Raw genomic sequence first — 26,354 nt, 5'->3', positions numbered from 1 at the left:
GCAATTCCGATGAACTACGATAGATAAAAATAAATAAATAATAAATACGACAGAATCCTGATGCGCGCAACTCGAATATCGTTCATCGCCAATCCTGTTGGCCAATTACGCAGGACCGCAGATGATCGCGATCGTAAACGCTGCTGTGATGGCACCAGCCGTAGAAGCTAAATCGCCGTCGTTACGCCAGCATTTTCGATGATGATACGCATAACGAAGGCCCGTCGGATGTGGTGAGCCCCGTCGAAGTCACTGGTCCGCCAGCGAGGCGATCTATTTTTTTGCCGAATATTTGGATAAGCGTGACGCCTATCGACATATAAATGCAAATTTTGGCCGACGATTCGTATAACATAGCATCAATAATCGTTAAAAATAAACGGGGATCTTTTTGGAAACAGACAAAAAGGTTTTTCCGGCGTTTGATGTGCTGCTGCGCTTAATAAATATACGGCGTAGCATAAAATGTTATATTTGTACCTATTTTAGTACATAGTTTATACAGCTATACTCAGTGTACTAAAAATTATGTTTGACGTGAATAAAGTTTTTTGTTAAGTTATTTAATTGTTTAATTTTTTTTTTTTTTTTTATTGTAAAATTAGTTTATGTAAATACGGCTTGTGAAAATTGTGAATAATATATTGTAGATAATACTTTTGTATATTTTTTTTGTACCTAACTAGTTTAAAACTTAAACTAAAACTAATTTGCAGGTGGTTTATGACGACATGGTAACGCTCTCGGACTCTCCGTGTAGTACACATTTATAGAATGACCCCATCAGCCATCATAAGACATATACATATCAAAGCACGAATGAGAGTAACAACATTTAAATTATAACTTGAAACCAAGTTTGTGGGTTTCTTAGAAAAAGTAATAGTTAGAAATGAATTAATATTTAAGGAAAAGCTGTTTTGTACAAGCACCAGTTGTTAAAGCTTATTAAATCACTCTAGAGATCCTTAGTATCAGACAGAAAAATTTTCGCATCATCAACAAAAAGTAAGGGAGAAAAGTAATAGAACGCTAACCTAAATCCTCTTTAGTTTTATTCTGTTTATTGTCTAATAATATAATATAACTAGATAATAATAATAAAATATATTTGTTTATTATACTTCTAGATTTTAATTACTAAAATAATTTCATTTTTTTATATTATTTTCCTAAATATTGTCAATTAATAATCACAAGTTCTAAATGAATAATATATATTATATTGTAATTTATAGACTCATTATTTAAATTAATAATAATTGTATACCAGGATCATGAAATATAACTTATTTAATTTTAGAATATATTCAGTCGTTAATTGTTATAGAAATATAGACATACAAATTACAAAGTAACTTTCTGTTCAGTGCCGTAGCCAGGGGGGGCTCAAGCCTCACCCCCCCGCCCCAAAATGTCACAAACGACAATAATTTTATTAATTTAATTGAAAATACAATTTTATATGCGTGATATCCTGCTGCCTTGAAAACGGAGAATAGCTTAAAAAAAATCATTAACCGTTTATTGTTATGATAAAGCAACGGCGCTCTTATCACACTTACTTGATTTTGATTTTATAATATTTATAATTATATGAATTCAGAAATACAGTGCAAACTTAATTTGTTGTTATTATTGGCCATCAAAAATTAAGCTCCCCCGGAAAAATATCCTGGCTACAGCACTAAAACGCGTAAATGATTTCGTTTTTTCTAAATACTGCTGGAAATATACTGATGTTAACGGACTTACTTTGTATAGGTTAGTACTATATTCAGAGCAGTCAGAGCCATATTAGCGCTTAGGTACTATAGGCACTGTACCTATGGCCAAGGCTGTAACTGAAAAAAATTTCGGGGGTCCAACATTTTTTTTTAATATAAATACTGAAAATGTATAGTCAATAAACTTTATTTATACCACTAAAATATTTCTATTTTTAAAAAATTCTTGTGGGAGTCCACACACCTATGCCTGTGCCCTCCCCTCAATTACGGCCTTACCTAAAGCCTACGATTATATGAATCCGGACCTGACGACTATACTATTGTTATATTTTATATTCTTTGGTACTATAATAAAAATAATAATATTATTGTACAGTGCATGGAAAAAATTCGAAGATGATTTTTTTATTGATGGAATGTAATGACAATGGTGAATTTATTGTAGGATAATATAAAAGTACAAATCGTCAATTTCATATAATTTTATTTGTCTATATAGCCATAGAGGCACATATTTTTCACATTAAAAATTATAATATTTTGTAAACGAACCTACGATTTTGAAGGAGCTATAAAAATAAATAGTCATATAATACAAAACAATTTACACGTATACATACAATGTGTAATATAAATAACAATGCGTCCGTTTATACGACAATATATAGTGAATGCCACGTACAAAAGGTAAAAATAAAACAATTTTACAATAAATATAATTATTAACTAGTACTGTTTATTTGTAGAAATTACATTTTTATCATAGTTTCCAATTGGATTCGATAAAAAAAAAAAAAAATCACTAGAACAAAATAAAAAAAGGACTAAAAACCCGGTGTGTGATATTCGATTACATTCCAGACACGTATTATAAACATAGGTACGAATGTCGCTAAACATTATTGAGGAATTAAAGTCTACGCCGTTTTACAAGTTATACATAACGCACGTCCAAAGAAGTTTTGATGGATTGGAAGAGGTCAAAACTTTCTCAAACATGTTCCGTTATAATATTATATATTCGAACCCGTCAGTACATATTATAGGCGCGTTTGAACAAACTGTACTGGACGGCGCACAGCTAGTAATAATAGCAATACGAATATACTTAAACAATATATAAGTACTATATTATATACGATCTCTGTGATGTCCACATAATAATATGACATTGTGCTAAATATTATGCGCGTGTTTCCCTGCGAAATTACCTACGTATGAGAAACACTACACCGTTAATAAATAATTTTAAAATGCCTACGATAAACTATATACATATATACACACACACACACACAGTAACATGTACAAAGGCGAAAAAAATATAAAAGTTCAATAATTTTTGGCATACAATTCAGTTGAAGGCACTTTTAAGGTTATACACAACATATGTTAATAAAATCGTGTCGCGGGCCGCGGAACTGACCGTTGTTAAGTACACGATGCGACTGCAATGTACGCGAAAACGGAAAAAAGACCTAAAGCCCACCTCCACACCGCGGGTATGGTACGACAACGTCTAACGTAGTAAAATATTACATATATATACATCAATAATAATATGTATAAAATAAATATTAATAATAAAAATGATAATCACAACAGCTAAAAAAACATATTATATAATGTTATAGGTATTATTGTTATGTGAAGCGCGAGGACGATCGATCAGTGCGTGTCCATCCAACTGGCGGGTATTGCGTAGTCGGATATGGCGTACAGCATCCGCGGGTACCAGTGTATGCCGTCGGCGGGCTGTACCGCGTCGACCGCACGTGACGGCGGCTGCGACGGCGCGTCGTCCAGCGGATGGCCCAGCCGCCAGACGAGGCCGTACAGCGACGCCCGGGCCGCGGCCACCGCGCGAACAGGCAGGAACGCCAGGTGCGCCAGCCACTGGCTGTCGATGACGGCGTAACACGACGCCACGACGTCGTCCACGACCACGGTGCCGTCCACCGTGAGCGGCGCGTAAAGTCCGACCTTCTCGGTGCGGCTGACGGCGACCACGCGCTCCGTGCGCAATCGCATCTTGCCGCCGTCGCCGTCGATCACCGTCAGCAGCGTGTCGTTGACGCGCACGCTTTTCGCGTACACCGGATGCGCGTGCCGGATCTGTGACCGTTCCGGTTTCTCCCACCGGAGCACCAGGTGCGTGGGCGTCGCCGTTATCGACTTGCCCGCGTCCGTCACCAGCGTCACGTACTCGGTCCGAGCCGTCTCGCTCCGGTCCAGGAACAACAGGACCTCGCTAGGTCGGAGCATCCCGTCGTCGGACAGCGCCAGCACCGACTCGCCGACCCGGAGGTCCTTCATCCGTTTCTTCACGCCCGCGCCCGTCGTCACGACGCTGTCGCCAGGGAAACAGCCCATCGTCCTCGTGTTGATTTTCGTCTCTGCAAAACGCACAGAATAATTATTATGTTATCGGTTACTATATAGTACATTGTAGTATTGGCAGGAATTAGATTTGGGCACTCTTGCAGGGTATAAGTATAGGTATAATAGACTATGTATATCATATTATATAGGTAAGAGATGTCAGTTCACGGTATAGTTGTGCATTGTAGGTGAATATAGGTGGTATTCGTATACGCCGTCGTTAAAACCTCGTAAATCGCGAGAACTAACGTGTAAATAATTATCATCCTAAAATGTTACGACGATTACGTACAAAAAGAGCGTTATCGGGTTTAGCTGTGCGGAATACACACACGTGATCTGTTTGAGCTTGGCGGTAATCGCGCGGTAAATTAGCGATTCAAACGAGTGAAAAATAACTGCGCTTATATATGATATATAATATATTGTTTGCCCGCCCGGTGTATATTAATCGCTATACACACATACGCGCGAGCGGGAACGAGAAGAGATCGTAGCCACTGATTTGTCTGGTTTTTAAACGCCATTAAAAAACACTAATAATAATAAAAAAAAAATAAATGATTTGGAGTGGTAGTGGTGGTGCTCTGTTTGTTTTTTTTTTAAACATCTCCGTTTCTCACTGCAGCCGTCGTGCGACCACGATAAATTAGTTAATGAGATAAAAAGGGCAATAATTCTTTTCCGTCCGTGCGGCGTGCACTCACTATTATATTATACATTTAGGTGTATATATAAATATACCTCCGTGTAGGTATGTATAATATGTATTATATGTATACGCGACGACCACGACCACGTTCACCTTCCACGGCGTATGGCCATCACACACCAACATCTGTGATCTAATCGCCCTCGGGACCTGCCGCTGCGGGTGAAGAAGTATACCGATACTAATAATATTAATAATAATAATAATAGTAGTAGTATTATAGTAGTAATAATAGTGATAATATAGTATAACGATATTCACTCCTGAGTTTCCGAAAAACCGGATTGTCGCCGTGGCCGTAAACACGGCGTTCGGAGTAGTGGTTTGAAGAGGGACATCGAGTTTATACGACATTAAATGCGTGTTATTAGAATATTATAGTATGCTACGACGGATAGTTCACGGGTGCCTTGGGGGCCGAGGCAATAAACATAAAACGGACACTTGCGCGACGCGACGAGAGCGACGGATTTAGAAGATGGAACGTATACACACTTGCAGCAACTGGTCGCGCGCGCGCTTTATGATACGACGCTGTTGAGAGGAGGCATTTAAGTCTTATATTTTACGAGTTTTCTCTTCTCTCCGCCGGCCGACGCCCGTTCAAATAATATTAATAAAACGATACATTATTATATATACACATGTATAATATTATACGTAAACATTACAATACCTATGCTATCATATATTGATATAATATTATGATATATTTACGCGCAATATTAATAAAACAAAAACAACGCATTTCAACGTTTCCGTACTACTCTTCGTCTATCCGTAAATGTTTTTGCACGATTTGTATTTACAAATTTTGTTCGTTCAACGAATGTATTAGTATAATTTTTTTTAAATTTTATTCGATCAAGTAATTCAGAGGATTCTCTATCAGTACAAATTACAAACAGGCCATGATTATTCGAATATAAAATATGAACTTATATGGGTCAGTTGACCTTCTGGACCCCTCGCTGTATATAATATATGTATCCACCGCTCCCCGATTTAATAAGCAATAGGTATATATATATGGGTCTTTGAAACCGATACGTTGTTACTAGATAATGTATATTACATCCTCTGGTATAGCGTGCAGTTGTGTACTCGTGAGGTATACCGATAATCGACATATACCATATATTAAACGTATACGAAAGCGAAATTTTAAACGTCCTATATCACCATTATAATGCCTGTGTGAGATCTGTATAATATGTAATGTATTCCTTAAAACCTCAACTGTTGAAGGCGACGAGACATATCACATTTAATAGTTGTGCCCACTGCCCATCATGTATTATTATATAAAAATATTAGTATAGGTACTAGGTACTACGTAATGCGTAGTTAGACGCTCTTGAATAGTTGAATGTAAATTGTAATTATGTATTGAATTCCAGACTTGAGCACCAATCGTTTCCTTACGAGGCCTTAATATTCAGAATATTATATTGTTATAATAAGACTAGCCACTTTAATCAGCGTATGTATTGATAGTTAAGATAGTTTTTGTTAAAAGTTTATAAATTGTATGTAAATTGTACATAGTGTATATTATATGTATATGTACATCCGTGGTAACGTTATTATGATTGATTGAAAATATTGATAATTTCCTGTGTTTAATGTCTATAGATCACGAGTATTCCGGAAGTATATTTAAATATTATTTAAGCATATAATATATATCATGGAACGAGAGGGTTGCGAGTTTAAATACAAATGTACAAATCTTCAAATATTGTATTTATATAATATATAGGGCATAGGCACGTATATTATTATTATTATTATTATTATTATAAAAACTGTACAGTTGTTACTATATTATAATGTACCTATGGGGCATGAGCTATGGTATAGGTAAAACTAGTTATTATATTATATAATTGTTTTTCATAAATAAAAACAATTAGTTATTAATTACTTGGCTAGTTGCCTATATTGTGACTAGTGTAATAACTTTGTAATATTCTGTAGTATTGGTGATGAGTACCCTTACCCCATAACTAATACGCATTAAACGTTTTCAATTTTCAGTGTTGAAACTGAGCAACAATAATTCATTTTTTCAAAATCTTAAATTCTATGAACTAACAATAATATTTTATTTTTCTTATGAATTTATAAAGCTGTAATTATATGGTTTGCAACTTGTTAGGGATAATAAATTATGTTTTTTTTTTTATTGTACTTAATGCTGATTTTCCTTCAGACATGAGACACCTACAAAAATATATTGAATGCACATATATTATTATGTCATAACACATAATATTGTATGAAAATGAACCCGTGAACATGTAGGCATTATTATAATAGCTGTTTCAATATTACTGTAAAACTAAGAATATAACGTGTTGTATATCTAATAAAGCATAAACAGTTGTTTTAGTTATCTGGAATAATGCATATCATTAGTAAAAGCAACTATAGAGCTGATAAACGAATATGAATGATTATAATGAGTATTTACAAAATAAGTAATAATTTTTATTTGTTTTTTTTTCAGTTTGTCGGAGATGAAACAATAAATTAACCACACAGCTTGTCGGCCGAAACGCTTGTATATATAGTACCTATATTAGTGTATATTAGTGTATATTACCTTACCTACCTATAAATATATACCTACCTACATTGTACCTAATATATAAGTGTTGTAGCAATAGTCATTATGAAGAGAAAATCCAATTTAAATATTTCTTTTGGAATTCTTGTCGAGATTATAATATTATTATAATATTTAGTACCTACATACCTATTATTTTTTTTTCTCTGTAAAATTGAAAATCGTGTAAATATTTATCTTTTGTACGGCGATCGAAACACGTGAAACATCATAATATAATAATAATAATAATAATAATAAATGTAATAACAGTATTATACATAACATAATGGAAACGCGTACTGCAGCAGTGCGGAATTCTGGACTGGAATATTATATTGGGTAAAAGTATGTGTGAGTGTGTGTAATCATGCGCACGGTATACGCGGCTGTGGAAATCCGCGAAAGGATGCATCAGATTGTTATTATATTATTAAAATATTTATAAAGGGTAATAATATACGTGACGACAAACGGCAGGGAGGCGCGTATTGGTATATAAATAAGCACCATATATGATGCTGTATATTATAAAATAAGCTTACAAATATACAATGCGCGAAGGTATATATAATATACACAATATTGATGCCCATTCAAAACGCTATTATTATGTACGCATGTATAGGTATATAGTATATTATATATATAAGTATTATGTATATAAAATGCGATGGCATTGTGTATTTGTGTATATATATATACAAGCGAGGTAGGCAGTCAGACTGCAGGCAGGTATTAGCTATAGGTAGATAGGTAGTTGCCTATATCGTCGTTATAATAACGTACGCGGAGGCCGGCGAATAATAATACATTCAAAGGTATATATATATATTGTATATACACAGGACTGCACAGGTACACTGCGATGACGGTTTATGTATATATGTGTGTTATATATATATATCGTATGTTCGGTAATAGTGCATATACCTCTATGTTCTTATTATTATTATTACGCGAGAACCTACGTATGTATATAATATATATATATGTGTAGCTGCAGTTATACTTATCCACCAATGCGCGCGCGTGCAGTATACTACGCGCTTGCTATATGGGTAAACACGGAATAAAACGAAAAGGTTAATCGTATGCACTGCATATATATAAATACATATTTTATATATGTATATGTATAGGTAGTAGGTACGCACACTCACATATACATATACATGTATATGTATACTATATATACACCGGCGTATACGGTCGGTTTAACGAGTTGTGGGATTCTAGTTTTGGACAGGTCACGATCGCCTATTATTTGATGTTTGGAAAAAAATAAAGGATAAAAAAGAACAACAAATTATGCATCATCATCCCTTGTACGAGTTTGTTCGAAGTTTGCTTTACACTCACCGCACGAGTCGTGTTTACATAAACACATAGTACGCTTCTCTCTATACTAACGTCGCCGTCCGCGCGCGTATACCCCGCGTGTATTTATATAATAGCCCGAGTAGGTACACACGCGCGCGGCGTGTATCTATATGTATATTAGTACAAACGTATATTATTATTATTTTATATTTAGGTACATAATATTATATACACTCGTATACGAGTCGTATATACACGTTTAAATTGTTTGTTCTCTAGTAAAATAATAAGTGATGGCCGGTGAGAGGGGGAGAGAAGGTTTTGGGAAAAAATGATTTTGTTTTTGTGTCTCCCCCCCCCCATACGTATAATTAGAGACCTATACACCACAGTCACTATGTCCAGTGGCGTACATATGGAGGGGGTTCAGGGTAAATCCCTCTCCAAGTATAACGGTTAAAATGAAAAATATATAAGATATGAAAATTTCAACGTATGTTTAAAATTTAGTATTTGTCAATTATGATGGAATCGAAAAAACATTACATTTTTCATGTGAGGAAGTATACAAATAGACGTTTGTTATTGGCATAAAAACTTATTTTTGTGTAAATATTAAATATTATTTATCGTTGTTTGTCAATTGTCTTTATGTTGGGAATTGTAGGTATGTTTGTGTGTGTGTCTCATTTTGTAGCGGCATACCGGCATCAAAATATTATTTTAATTTATAATTTAATCCCCCCCATAAGAAAATTGAATGTACATCACTGACCGTGTCATACCAGACGGCCCCGCAGAGAGACGGTCTTGTGGTCGTGTATGTGTTGTGCGTGTAATCGGATCTTGGCGTGACATACAAACGAAAGCCGGACATCGATCCGCATAGTTGTGGCCGAAACAGATGAACACACGCACACACACACGGGAGGGATACTTTTTACAGAATATATTATATACTAAATGTATAGTTATATAGTCTTATAGCAGCAGGAGTGTTGGTGGAGTCGTTCGTCCCCCCCACCCCCATAGACTGTATAAATAATGTATAACACATTTTTTAACTATAAATTACTTGTGTAATATTGTGATAATGAGTTATATATATTATAAATAATGCCATACTATGGTAAATGCCAAATGGTATACATTTATCGCATTATAATTTAAAATTACTAATACAATTTAAAAACTATACTTTGAAATGATTTTTGTTTTAATTTTAACCTAAATATCTTAATATCTATATATGATTGGTTTATTTTCATATAGTTAAAATACAAATAATTTTCACTATTTTTTTAAAACAAACAAACCGAATATTGTATTTTAATCAATTTATTTACTATTTAAATTTGATTTTTGATTTATGCTATAGATTTAAAACGATAATGGATTGTTCAATAATGGTCTAAAAATACTTATATGGATTAAAGCTATTGGATATTTGATATTAAAACAAGGAAATACTTACATACGTACTAATGGATAAATTATGAGTATTGACGGATTAGCAAAAATTAAATTTAGTTAATTATTTTTATTTATATTTTGTTTTTCATTGAATAATTTGAATAAGCTTGAGATATAATATTTTGATGAATTACAATATCACAAATATTTTTTTATTTTCAATATAAATGTTTGTGATTTACATAATACATTAATGTCATTAATATTTATTATAATGAATAATCGTACTTTATCTTTTACATTTTAGTCATTGATATGTGTATTATAGAGTATTGTTTTATTTCAGTGAGAAATTAATTTTAGAAATGATTCAATAGTGTATAATGTATTATATTTATATCTATCAATGACTTAATACATTATATGCAAAATAATGTATTGAGTCCGAGAATACCCAATAACGTATTGATATGTAATGTATTTCGAAATGCAAAACCTGCGCGACAACGCGACTCGGGTGTGCGTACCTTGAACGCAGAAGAAGTCTACGCGCGTCGCGCGACACTCGTAGTCGTTGACTGCGCCGGCCGTTCGGCAACAGGTATCTACTGGTGTACGACACAACGTGGCTGGCGGGTCGCAGGCGTGTGAGAAAAACGTGCTCGGAGCATATCGATTTCGCGCAGACTCGTCCGGTGACTTTTAATTTATATAATTATAATATAACATATTATTATAATATATTAATAAGTATACAACGCGTGTGACAATATTATATCATATTATATGCGAATGACGTATTATAGCCGTATAGGTACTTAAGGTACCTCACGGATTAACCCACAACGCGATTTATTCTGTTATTATTATTATTATTTTTATTTTTTTCGTCTCATTACCAACGATTTAATCCTAAGACATAAATATTATCATTCTATATTATGTATGTATACAGGACATGTGAAAACTGAAAATACATAAATGTTTTATTTGTCGATGAATTATAGTATACCTATTCAAATTGCGTAACAAATAATATTATTTTATTGTCCTTCGCTCTATATAATACCTACAGCAGTCATCGCTAAGATTTTAAAAAGGGAAATGTATTAGTTTTGAAAATATCTGTGGGCCTATGATATTAATTGATAATTAGCATTATATAATGCAATTATAATTTATCAAAAAAGCCAAAAGATATTCATTCAAAAAATAACCTTAAATAAGTAATAACATATATATAGGTATTTTTCAATTTTTCATATTTTTGAATATAATTATACGTATAATTTTATTTTATCGTGGACCGTACAAAGTTTGTAACTGTATAATGTGTAGTACTGCTCTGTATCCACAGATAAATATGTGTGCTTTAAATGCTTTAATAAATTCGTAATTGGTATGATTATATTGTTTTATTTGCTCATTATAATATATGTGTTTCTTTACGTATTTACATAAGTTTATATAGTACTAATATATTACACACAGGGACAGCCAAGACGGGAGGTGTCTTGTAGGCATTATATTTTTTTGTCCTATATATTAAAAAATCTAAACTAAATTAAAATATTGATAAAAATTTAATTTGTTATTATTACATTATATACATTATACATAATAATATAATACATATTTGTTAAGTATAAAATGACTTAATATATTGTTTATTATTATGTTAAAACGTGTTATATAATCAAGGTAATTAGAAGGTAATTACCTATTTCATATTAATCTACTATAAATTATATTTTTTATGTTTTGTTGAATGAGAAAATATGTAGTATGTAAAATATGTGTATTAAGTGGAAGGATAACGATAATATAAATAGATTGTACCTCCCTCCTCAATTACTATTAAAAAAATATTGCTCTCCTCTACTAAAAATAGTCTGGCGCTGTCACCATGATAACACGGATTATAAGATTATAACATAGTATATATTCTATTATTTTTAGTTTTTATAATACCATATTCGTTATTCAACATAATTATTTTAAATTAAATTTTTCATTGCATTGCAATCATGTCCGAGTACTTCGAGGTGTATTAATTTGCACGTGTCTATTTAAAAATTATAATATCGTGTGCTTGCCGTGGATGTTGTGTTTTTTAGGGTAAATTGTTAATACAATTTCCAAGCTTTAATAAGCTTGAAAATTGTTTTACATAAACGTATTAATTCTGTTAAATTAGTTTTTAGAATATTTTTTTATGTTTGTTAGTAAAAAGAACAACAAATATTTTATAAATACATGTTATATTTATAGGTATAAAAAGCAATAAGGTCAATAAATGGGCGTATAACGTGATAAAGATACGTCATAGTATATTTTATATTATATACCTACTATAGATTTATTTTTAGTATTTAAATTTATACATATTTATGAAATGTTTTAAGGGCATTGGAAAATCCTGTGATCTAGTTATGACTGTTTTGGTACTGGTTTTGACTACCTACCAATTTAACTGATTTTATGGTAAATACATTATGGCATTAAACATTAAACTATATTTAACGATTTCGGTTGAATGCTTCGTTTGTGAATAATTATGTGTATTCGGTATAGATATTAAATCATTTACTACTTAATATATTATGAGTAATATACATAATATTATATACTATATAGTCTATAATAAGATTACAGTGGAAATTATAATAAAAATAAATCTTTACGTAAGAAGATTATGATGACAATATTATTAGATTATAATTGAAATTAAATTATCTTCTCAACGAAAAAATAAAAAAATAACAATAAATTACAGCAAATTCTAATGCGAATATATTATATCTTATATATTATTTCTAAATAACGGTTATAATTAATAGTTATTACTTTAACTGATACCCTTATAAATAGTTATTACTAGTTATTAATTATTATTGATAAAATGTAATTAAAATTAGCCATGTTGTTTATCTTTGTATCATTTTTTGCACACATTAAAATATTTTAATCATGACTGAATATGTTGAAATATAGGCATATCTATACTATTATTATTAAATTTTGAGTTAACGATAGTCCATTAATTATCTATAGTTACATTATAAAATATATATATTATGACATTAAACATTGTCTTGCAAGTTATAATTGTTACAACTTTATATTATGTATAATTGTATATGATTTATATTAAATCAAACTAAAATTGAATAATTATCAAACAAATTAATTTTTAATGAAATACATAAAAACTAGTATAATTTTTAATTTTAATCTCTATCTAAGACTTTAAAATGTAATACAAGATTCCTTACGAGTCATTCTTACTAGAATTTAAAAAAAAAAGTCGATTGTTAAGCTATTAATGTTTTATTAGAGTTTGAAATTCAAATTTTTACGAAATTAGTCATTTAAACGTAAAATAACTATTTCTTAAATCAATTCTCTAACCATTTTTATTATTTTGTTATAATTCAACGAAATTAATTGTAAAAACTTGAAACATACCAATATTACTGAATTTTTATTTTACATACGTAATACAGTTTTTAAAATATTTAAATTAATTCTATGCTATAATAGGAATTTGACGATACCGTATTGTTTTAATTTTTTTTTTACTTAAGTTGATAAAATTAAATATGATAAAATATTTTTATTTTTGTCAAAAACTTTAAAAATGTATGTAATACACAGTTCCTTGTAAGTGATACTCACACAAATTTAAAAATATTGAAAATACACAAGCACAGTTCTTTTTATAAATATTGTAGTTAATATTTTCAACTAATATGATGTTTAAACTGACAATAACGAGTTCAGTAATTTATTGTAATAAAAATATGTAGTTTGTAGAAAATAAAAACTTTTTGCTATCATGAAGTATACTGTATTATTTTCTATAATAATATTTCCAATAATTTAAAAATTAACTTTAAGTAACTTTATCATCAATCAATTCACATTATTTAATGGTAGCTAGGTACCTATTAACTTAATATAGCTTATAAGTTAAAAAAAATAGTTAATATAATTAAAAATTAGTTTAACCCATATTAGCGACTAATATAAATTAATTAAAAAATATCTTTAAATACAGTCTCCAATTAGAATCGTTTTTGTATGCTATATGATTTAAATATTTATCATGATTTTTATATATAATTTTACATATCCATTACTGCAGAAGAGTTACCTACAAAGTACTCAATGGCGCCGAGGTACATTATTCAAAATGTACTATACAGCAAGGCGATTTCCCTAGTTATTTTTTTTTTTTGTTCAAACCATAAATTTGTTATAAATAATACGGAAACTTGTTTTTACTTTTTAATCTGTATACCACAGCTTAGAGTCTAAGCCTTAGCGCTTAGAATATAAATTATCTCCTAGAAAAATCTTTTGCAATATCTCTATAGTGGATATAATATATCAATAATTTATACATTTAATGTTAGTCACAAAATTAATTTTAATAACTAGTTTGTTGTGACTACTGACTTATGTTTTTTAATATATATATATTATGACGTGTGGACTGTTATAAATGTGTAGACCACTAACTGTATACGTTCATTTATGTAGGATTGACACGAACACACGGTACGAGTTCTATTGTTTAACATGACATCAATAACATTAATTCGGTGGTTTCTCCTTTCGACGAACATTTTTCATGTTTGTCATTATAAATTAAGGGTGGCTACTATTATGTCATTGTTGTCATGTAAAACGATAATAGATATATAATTATATGAATAATTGTATATTTAAGTGTAGGTTCCTGTATCTATTATACTTTCATGCCTATACACGTATAATACTAGTGTCACATACCTAGTGAATGTATATACTCTCCCATATGCGTCTATGTGTGTATTTTTTATACAAACACAAAAATTAAAAATTTAGTAGTATACGCTTGTACAATAACATTTACGATATAATATGTATACAGAATGATTTATTTAATAATGAATTGTTGTGATGCTACCTGTCTACCATCATACGTCTATAGTTCCATACCCATTTGATATGGGCCATATCCTTTAAAATCTTCAAATATTAGTAATCATTTTTTTGTATTGTTGTTAAATGAATGTATACTTAATTATAAAAAATAAATATTTATTCTTAATTTAGTGATTTAGCAATGTCTATTCGAATACACACTTTAATAAAAACAATTGAAAGATCGTTTTATTTAAAACATGTGATTTAGAATTTGTGGAATTTCCTAAAAGAAATGTCATGTGCTGATTTTAATTATTTTACCTATTTAATCTGAGTACGACTTGACGAAAGTACACTGGATTGTTTTTTATTAATAATTCTATTGTGAGGTTAAATTTAATAAAATAAATATTTAATTTAATTATAGCAGATCCGTTAGGCCGATGACGTAAAACGCAATAGGCAACAATAAACTAGCTTCTTGTTTATATAATTGGGTTCGCGAAACCACGCCGTTTATTATAATTATCGGCACTTTGTTATTCAATTACTAATTTTTTTAATTTAAAAATAATCAAATCGTGTGCGGGAACCGCTTTATGCGATTTGCGATAACGTTTATTACCGACACATTGCTGTTCTTGCACAGTTACACGGAAATAATATTATAATAGTCGTATAGGTACATTATATATATATATATATATATATATATACGTATACTATGCGTCCACGTATCGTAATACGTTTAGTTTTTGTATAGAAAGGTATACTAATTGTTTTTATAACTATAAACCATTTTTTAAATCGTGTTGTAAATATATATGCAAATAAGTTTTTGTACGCACGTTATCAGACATCATCATTATTATACACGACCTTGTAATTAAGAAATGCGATATCGTTTTAAAACAACGGTGCCAATAACAAATCAGATGTTATGATTTACTAAATTTCGACGTATTTAACTATATACATTATACATACGTTGAAAAATAACGCGATCACATGCATTTCTCGAAATAAACAATTATATATTTTGTAATATATAATAATATACTATACACAAAATGCAAACGTTGATAATTTTCACTATCCACGTCAGCGGTTTTAGTAAAAGGAGTATAGACATGTATGATTTCCCCTAATATTTAAAAGCTCCTTTAAAATGTTTTTAAAATATTATAAGAATACACATTTTTAAATTCGAATTTACAAAACCTACAATCATCATAATGTATGTACAGTATAGTATACATATTATTTAATAATATATACTGTCTTTTTCAAAATTTTCTTTCAATTCGGGCTTCATCTATACATTATAATGTTATGTTAAAATAATTTACTTGTATTGTAGTATAGTATGGATTTCAAAAGGTTTACTTGATATATTTTTTTTCTGGCGATTTCGTAGACATCGAGCTTATTATGTATAATAATAATAATAGAATATAGGGAACCGGAATACCGGACGTCCTCTTTTTCGTCGTCTCGTCACCGTCACGCCGCCGCCGGAGACAAGTGTGCGTGTGCAATGTGCATGATGGATAGCAGAGGCGTACGCGCGGCAAGCGATAATTAATGAGACCCGTCCGCGCCGCCGCGGCGTGAAAACGATACGCGGCCCTTTTGTCGGACCAACGGAAAATAATGCAACGCGTGATGAGAGACGGACACGGACACGGACGGACGCGGAGACTTGTTGACCGATCGTCCACCAAGACGAGTGAGTATATATTATACGTACATGGGTATTATTATTATTATTATTATTATTATTATGTCTATACAGATATAATAGGTATAGACGATGACGATATATACGAGTATGTATTATATATACGTTGTATATTACATCGTATACGGTCGGAAACAATAATTTCCGAATATTTTAACACGAACGCTTGTGTATACATTATATGTATATGTGTATTAATATATATTATTATATATATACGTAAATACTCGTCGTCGGCCGTCGTTCTCAAAACGTTTTATTTACTGTTTGCTCGGCGCAAACATTTTTCTATCTCTTTTCGAACCTCCTAAACGAGACGATTTTACCGGAAAGTCCCTTTGCCGCAGACGGACGCGGCGGCCGGTTTATTTTTTGTTTGTACGGATTTTATATAGGTATTATTATTATTATATGCTGCACCGCCGTCATCATCGCGGCAGTTGTGTCGTTCACACGGTCACCCGGCGCGCGCGCACTCGTATACGCATACCGATATTATATATAATAATATGTACTTATGTATATACTATACAATACATCATATATATTATTATACGTGTTCCGCGTTTACGACACGACGTTAGGTTTTCTCACACGCTCGTTTAGAAATTCGGCTAAACAAACTACCCGGCTAAATGACTACATATAAGTCGTCGGAGATACCTCTCCATGTGCATGTATCTATTTGTAAATAATATTTATATGGACTGTTCGAGTGAGCGGAAAAAAAATTTATTTCAAATATGTACATTATGTTTTTCTCATCACAGACATATAATACAGTATCTTATTATAATGTTGGAGTATTTTTTTCCCCCGTACGAATGACTGTATTCTTCTGAATGACGGAATGTTTAATAGACTACTCGTATAAAACGTTTAATTTTATACTTATACTTATATTAATGTGTAAAATCAAAATCGCTAAATTATTTTAAAAAATATATAAAATAAATATAGGTATATGCAAATTATAGACATTAATAACTTTTTTATATAATTTATAATAAATCTTTGTAAAAGACAACTCGTAATTCGGACAACAAGACAACCCCCTGCCTCATGGCTCATATATTACATTTTATAATACGTGTGTTGTATCTTTATTATTTGTGACAATCGCTATCACTATAAGTTAATTTTTGAAATTTGAATATTATGATCAATTAAAGTATGTTCATTATAATGTAGAGATATGAAGTCAGAAGTGTTGAAACGAATTAAATGTACATATTCATGTTATTCTATGGACCTATGGTTATGGTATACCTATTATACTATATAATTACTAAATTTATAATTTTAATATAAAATATTACAGTATAGTTAATACGAAACGATAACCTATATATATATGTTACTATAGGTTGAAATTATTATAATATATTAGGTAACTATATTTTCAACCGATAAACGTTATACCTGTTGGCTGTTATTATAATTAAACGGACGGTTAAGGCGTTCACATTTGCGCGTTTTTTTTTATACGTACCTCTAAACGCATTTTAAAGATCTAATAGGCAATAGCAGTTGAATCAATAAGAAACTCAAAAATTATACATATAGCAAGTCAGCATATAAAATAATTATTGTATAGCGATTACATTTCGAATACGTACTATACGTATACCTGACGTCCTGACATATACCTATTAATATTTAATATATACATATCGTATTACCTATAATACCGCTGGGACATAGTACATACATACAGTTTTCAACAGTGCAGTATCAAATTAAAAACGTAAATACTAAATACTATAGGGTCATTGATAAGTATTTCAAGTATATTGTGATCCTGGACTCACCTGATTTACAAGAGCAATGAATGTACCGACGATTGTAATTGACCCAATCGAATCCTGCTTCTACGGCCAGTCGGGCTAACATGCCATACTTGGACTTATCCCTGTCTGACGTGGTGATGTCTACCGCCCGCCCCTCGTTGTGCAGGCTGCTACCGGCCCGGTCCACCCATCCGTCAATCACCCGCAGTCGAACGTTCGGCCATAAGTTCATAACGCTGATGGCTAGGGTGTTCAGCTTCTCTTTACACCTCTGAAAACAAAAGAACATTTGTAAAAATGACATACTAACATAAATAGTACATTACATAAACTGCAATATATTATAATATATATTATCTCTAAACAGTTAGATGAAATACTATAAATTATAATAATAAATAATTCAATGTGCAATTTGCAGTTACCTACTATACAAATACACATAATATAATAAGATGAGTATCTTTATGTATAATTCTCCGAAATGTATCTCAATGTCAATTGGACATTAATCAAAATGTACCCATATTTAAGTATATAGAAGTTAACGCGACAAATATGAGCAAAACAATAACGGCCGCATCATAATAATATGTTACAACCGAAAATGCAGCGCCGCGTGTCGTCGTAAAATTTCCCACAAGAATGCAAGGTAGAGACTAGAAGCAGGTTTTTTGACTAAGTACCGTGTACATTATATACCTATACATAATATTATATAGTATATAATATATTATACACCATTTTCACACCGCGGCGTAACAATCGTCAACGACCAACGACCATAGTTTTTTTTCGTTGTTAATGACGACAACGGCGGCGACTCGTCGCTACTTTCCGGCAACCAGTTAAACGGAATTATGCGCGCGAGTTAGTTATTGGACGACTATCGCATTCTGGTTATGCCTGTTATTAAGGCGCGCGCGCCAGGCCATCGATATAACTTATACACACGTCCGCCGGATCTTCTAGGAATCGTAATTTAAGATAACTAACGACAAATTAGCCCGCCAGCACTAGCGAGCCTCGCGCCGCATGAAAAATTGCACTCGTTATTTGCTCGTAAGTCGTAACTGTTTACCGAGAAATTGCCACGTGTATATTATTATATTGGATTGTTTATAAATACGCGCGTTATAATTTCATTATACAAACTAATATTTTTTTTTCCTACACCGAAATGTACCACATAGACAAGATTTATGGTACACTAACAACAGATCTAAATTCGAAAAACGTACAAGTCATGAATCAGTATATTTTTTTTTAACAACACTTAAACAATGATTTTGTTTACGTTAAATTTGCTTATTATTGTTATTTTTTTAATCGATTTATGTCGTCTGATAACGATTAACTATAACATTATAATAGGTGTATAGGTGTATATATTATATATAAATATATTATATCATATATCGATATGTTTTTCGATTTAAATTATTGCGAATTACAAAGATTTGTAAAATCTATATACCTATTTTATTGCAAATTTAACATAGGTATTAGGTATAGATAGACACATATTTTAATGATAAGTGTATGAAAATGTATTTTGTATTAATTTTCGTTTTTTTTTCAGATGTACAGACATTATAATTTACAATCGCACCGTAGAAGTAGATATCAATACAGCTACACGGAGGGTGAATGTTAGAATGTAATAATAATTACTAAGTGTGCCGATATATAGTGACTACCGCTCTGCAAGTTATAACCTAACCTATAGGAAAACCCGAAATCGATATGGCGTCGAAAGGTTCCTGTTATACCTTTCCGCGGTTCGACGTCGCGAGGTCCGACAACGCCGCGCCGTGACCATAAACGCCGCATCGCCGGACTTTCGCCCTAGCGCGTTTTCCGTCAGCGGTTCTCGCAGACGCGCGCGCTTGCACCTATAACGACGTACATATAGCTGCGCATCTGATACGCCGTCCGCCGACGTCGCTGCTCTCGAGGCGGCGGCGCGGTGGAACCAACACACACGGCACAGACGCGCGGAAAACAAAAGATGAGACACCGGCGCTGCACGGGGGTGCCGAGGTGGCACCGTTGGGCGGGGCCAGGTGATCACCGCGGGCGAAACGTGTATGTGGTGTTGGTACTGCGGCGCGGCGGCGGCGAGGTCAAAAGCGGCAGAGAGAAAACCAAGAATGTCGTGTCCGCCTCGCCGCCGCGGCGTATATAGTTGGGCGCGCGCGCAATGAACGGGGCTGCGTGTATATAAATAATATTGTGTATTATATATTATTACATACATATATATTGCATTAGGCAGTATAGGACATACACCTATATATGTATATACAATTATATTATTATATTAATATAATATAATATTATATATATATATATATGTGTGTGTGTGTGTGTGTGTGTGTGTGTGTGTGAAGAAAACGAGAATGAAAATAATATACAACGACGGCCGCGGCGGAAACGTCGGGGAAGGGGAAAAACCGAATTCGCCGTCGCCGCCGCAGCTGAGTTGACTTGGTGAATGCGTTACGGTGCACGTTGGTATTTCCCTCTGCCCGGCCCCTCCACCTCCCCGCCCACGCTTAATATACCCAATTGCCGACCCGACGAGCGGCCATTTTGTTCGGTGCGGCCTGCATTCCGAAAGGCATTGTCTTAAATAATAATAATAATAATAATAATAATAATGAACGTACGCACCGCGGGGTGAGCAGCGGCGGCGGCGGACGAGTAGGTATATATACATTGTACATTATGTAGGCACGAGATTATGATCTGCCCGATGAGCGCGTACACACACATCATACATAATATAATATAATAATAATATATTTAATATTATGTATATTATAATACGATGCGGCGCATATATCATATCCGTCGCGGATGACGACGGCGACGACCATCGGGACGACCCCAAAAGAGCGGCTGCCGAGCGGGCCACCCGGGCGGGGGGGCCGGTGCTGGCGTGTCCTTTGTGGGGACGGCGGCAGGCGCCTCGCGCGGTTTATTTTGACAAGCAATTTGATATAATGGGCATTCTGAATAACGCGCCGCGCGCTCGCGGCCGCTCATACAAATAACGCACTGTATATATCGTCGCACACAAACGCGCGCAGCGTGTCTATATAATAATATTATGTATTATATTATAATATTATGTATAAACTCGACGTGTGTAAAGCGGTGGCTATACACAATGAATCGTTCGCCGCCGCCGCCGACTCGCGCTGCAGCACCGCCATCCGCCGTGTGCCGCCGCTGCGTGCTGCAGTGTGCTGCAGCGGCGTATATGTATATACTTGTGTGTGTGTGTGTGTTATTGCACACTGCAGCCGCAGTGATGTAAACGTGTCGGGCTTGTTAGTCTTTTGACTTTACACCTTGTCCCTGGATGCCGGGCAGGTGGTGATGCCGGTGTCGGCAAACACACTTTCTACTAGGGTGGTTTCTTTTATGTTGTTGTTATTATATTATTATTATTATTGTAGAAACGTATTTTTGTCAAATTATTATTTTGACGTAAAATAAACCAATGATTTAGCACATCCCTTTGTCCGTATAAGGCCGTGTGTGGCTGATGTGTTATAAGTATATATGTATTATATATGTTGTGTTGCGGGAAGAACACCGCTAATTTCAACGATCAAGTTGAAAATACGTATCTTTTAAATCTATTTTTTTGCTACTTTTTAGGCCTCCTTCTCATCCGACGCATACAGATATAACATGTATTCTACCTAACCTGCCTACTATATAATACTATATTATATACACTTCTTTATACTTTATATCAAAAAGTTAAACCTAAATATGTATTTCAAATAATGCAGCCTACACATATTTTAAATTTAATTTATGTACAGTGTACACGCTAAATGATAAAATATTAAAACATTTATATTGTAAATGATTAATTTATAAATTATGTATAAACATATGAGGTGAGGTGCAATATTTTTTGTCGTCGTGACTTCGCAGTAAACATTAAGAATGAAATATATGTGTAACTCGCGTTAAGCTATTAAATTAATTTTAAATTATTATGAATATAAAATACGCGTCTGGAAATATTTCTTTTTCTTTTTATATACCTAAGACCTAACTAATAAAAAAAGCACACATATTACAACAAGTAGGTAGGTAGTGAATTCATTATTTGAACATCATAAAAATTTGTCAAAAATCTCGTTATAATATATTGTATATATATAGGAAGTGTATACAATGTACCAACATGCCACATAATATGTGTACTGTAAAAAAAAAAATAAGGTCGTTTTCTCCTTCTAGAATTCATCGAACAAAATTCACTATCGATTTCACCAAGAACTCGTTTTTGTATCTTTTTTTACCTTACCTCAGCATATTTCTTTAACAAAACATACATATTAATACAGTACATAGGTAATATATATACCCCGCAAGTATGCCCAGTCGACCTTTTAATTCATGCGTACTTACACAGAATTTAGGATTTATGTACATAAAAAACGAACAGAGATGGGATCTCTGTCTACTAGTGTTGAGCAAAAAACAAAAAACAAAACAAAAAAAAAAACGGTCGAAAAAAAAAACGGTCGAAAAAAAAGTACCGTGTGGCGCGAAACGGGAGACTCAATTGTCCGTGTATATAATAAATATTATAGTGTGTGGCGCGCGGTCGTAAACTACACAATATAATAGCGGTATCTATAGTGTTGTATGCGCGTGGTGCCGTCAAAATCAATTTCCTAAAAAAAAAAAAAAACTATACACACAACATATTATACAGGGTGAAATGCGGAAAAAAAAACCAGAAATAAAATAATAATAATAAAAAAAAATATATACCGTGTTCCTATCGTTTACACGATCCCGAGGGGGGTCATAATCGAATAATATTATTATTACTATTATATATACAGGAGATTATATTATACAGGCACCTCCCGGGCGTCCGCCGCCGCCGCCGCCGCCGTCGTCTCGCGCTCGCGCGCGCGCGTGTAATGTGCGCCGCGCGAGAGTGTCGAACGGGACCCGGTTGGCCTCCGACCGCCGTCTCGGATTTCATCGACGATACGCACCCGATCGCAGCAGACACAACCGTACGACCGCGACGACGACGACAACGCGCCTCCACCCCCGCCGTCCATTCACCCTCCGACCAGGGGCCGTAGCCTCCGCATACCTGCGCACTGCTGCCGCCGCTGATGGTACACTGCACCGCCGCCGCCGCCGCAGTATTAATTAGATACGTCGTTATCGTCGCGTTATCGATGGCCGTTATCTATCCGCGGTGCGCGGCGTTTGTCATGATATATTATATTATATATACACCCGCCGCCGAAGTCCGTATATATAGGTAAATTATGATAAACCGGGTGTATCTTAAAATTCATAGCCGGCGCGGTACCAATAAATAAAAAAGCTCGGCGGAATCGATAAAATCCCACTGCAATTGTATTTAGGTGCACCGGTGTTCGTATAATATAATATAATATAATATTTTACGTGTATAGGTCAGATAATAGGTGTATACCACTGGCTGTTACGGTCAGATTCGGTCCCGTGAAGACCGGCGCAGCGTACGCCTCCCGTGTACACATAAACGACACCGCGTCCATAATATAATACATTATACACGCACCCCGTGTGCGCGCCGTAACCTTAAAGCGTGTGTACGTGTGTGTCTATGGATGTGTGTGTGTGTGTGCAGTGTACAAGAGAGAGAGAGAGAGTGCGTGTGAAGTCGGCTACTTTATGCCCTTTCGGTAACAACGCGGTGGGTCATTTCGTGGCGAATTCCGCGTCTCCGGTATACCGAGGTGGATATTATATTATTATTATTATTAGGTATGGGACACGGGTACAACAACAATCCGTCAGCCCGCTCAGCGAAACCTGATGTAGTTTATATTATATATTATATTATTATAACGATACATACGACGATGTGTGCAATGTGCATTATATATATACGCGCGTTTACACCACAAGTCTGTATATAATATTATCGTAATGGTGCATATTACATTAATCGTTATGGTTTAATACATCACAGTACCCGCCATATACTGTAATATTATTACAGAACTGTAAGTATCCTCTATGTATTATTATTATTATACTGTTTTGATAAAATATACAGTTTAGTTTGAAAAAAACAAAACGTTTAAGCACCCAAGGGCAAGGAGGGATAAGCTATAATATATTATAACCATCATAATATAATATGTCCTCCGCATCATATACGTGTTACGTGTATAATATATTGTTGTGTGTACTACATATTATTGGGGGCGGTAGTCGACACAAAATATTCATGTAATAGGCGATGTTCACAAAGACGTGTCATAAAGGCCCATAAAAAATAAAACTTCTCGAGTACGAGTTCTCCGAAGTGATAAAAAAATATATCGTTTAATTTCCACGATTTATCGATTAACGTTTAATTTCACATTTAATGATTCACATTAACCATAAATTCTATACTTTAAATTATACAATGTTATTATTTATTCGTTACATCGTTACACACTAAACATTATTTCTGTAGTTGAATTTAATAATTCATGTCAAGGAATGTGATTTCTACGTGTTTTTTAATAAAAAATAAAACGATTTTTCTGGGTATGACAAAATATGTTTAAACGATAATAGATTTTGGTAGGTAATTAAATACTTTTTTGTTTTTATAAGTATAAAAAAAGCTGCAGCATCTATACATTTTACATTAATAATTATTATTTACAGCAGTTATATAAAAAGTTCACTTAAAAATCATTTATAGTATATGGAAATAATTTTAATGATACTATTACCTTGAAGTGATTTATTGAAAAATCGAATAACAATTGATTAGTTGAGGACAACTAAATTGGAGGGGCTCGTATGTACAAAAATATTGGCTTCAGTTTATTTGAAATAATATAGCAGTATAATTTTAATTCTTAAAGAAAACTAAATATACTTATACTATGAATAATAAGAAACTAAATATAAAATATTACGAAACTAATAACTTAGAAGAGATAAATGAGTTAAACATTATATATATCCACAGAAACTTTTTTTTTTAAATAACATTTTTAATATTTTCGTAGCAAATACTATTGGTTTATGAATATTAATTTGTAATAATCTTTTTATGTATCTACGTCAATATATTTTACCGAAACAATTAAATAATATTTTTATTGCAGATGCGCCCAAACAGGTTGTCAGTTTAATATAAGGTGACTAAGTGAGAATTCACAAATAGATAGTTTAATTTTAGGTAAAATATCATCAAAATGTGTGCAAATGGTTAATGTTTATATTTATTTCCATTATAAATGTCATCAATGATTTGTGGTGAATATTATGTACATTTCAAGTATTGATAGTGGTTTCAATTTAATCCGGTTTTACGTCATTTCAAAAATCATTATGATAGAACCAATTAAAATTATTAAGCCAAATATTTTGAAATGTACTTATTCCAGCAAAATAATATGTCATAGATTTTATAACATTTTAAAATAACTTTAATGGTTAATAAATATTTACTTTAAACATCAGTGACCAATTATACTATAGAAGAAATAAAAAAATGGTGTAATATTTATAAGAGATTATTTTCCTTTTTCAATAGATAATCTCGATGGTAATCGGTCAACTGAATTCTGCATTTACAAATCGATCGTTCGCCAATGACCATAGTTGAGAACAATGAACTCAAACCAGTTGCCGAACGACTTCTCCTTAGTTGCCCGCATTGTTAATCAAACGAAGTCCGTTT

General features: G+C 32.9%; 1 protein-coding gene across 1 annotated transcript in view; it reads right to left on the bottom strand.

Annotated features, from left to right (window-relative positions):
- Positions 1 to 2,197: 2,197 nt before the first annotated feature.
- LOC132920858 (desert hedgehog protein) overlaps positions 2,198 to 26,354 on the bottom strand; it is a 41,596-nt gene continuing 17,439 nt past the window's right edge. Inside the window, exons 3-4 of the mRNA XM_060983576.1 lie at positions 18,638 to 18,887; positions 2,198 to 4,126 (exon numbers count right to left, since the gene is read on the bottom strand). Of these exons, the coding sequence (XP_060839559.1) occupies positions 3,399 to 4,126; positions 18,638 to 18,887 (978 nt within the window). The 3' untranslated portion in view covers positions 2,198 to 3,398. The remainder of the gene's footprint in view (positions 4,127 to 18,637; positions 18,888 to 26,354) is intronic.

The sequence above is a fragment of the Rhopalosiphum padi genome, chromosome 2 (genome assembly GCF_020882245.1).
Source record: "Rhopalosiphum padi isolate XX-2018 chromosome 2, ASM2088224v1, whole genome shotgun sequence".
NCBI classification, from domain to species: Eukaryota; Metazoa; Arthropoda; class Insecta; order Hemiptera; family Aphididae; genus Rhopalosiphum; species Rhopalosiphum padi.
The sequence above is the reverse complement of the archived record's forward strand: the minus strand, read 5'-3'. Positions and strand labels throughout refer to the sequence as shown.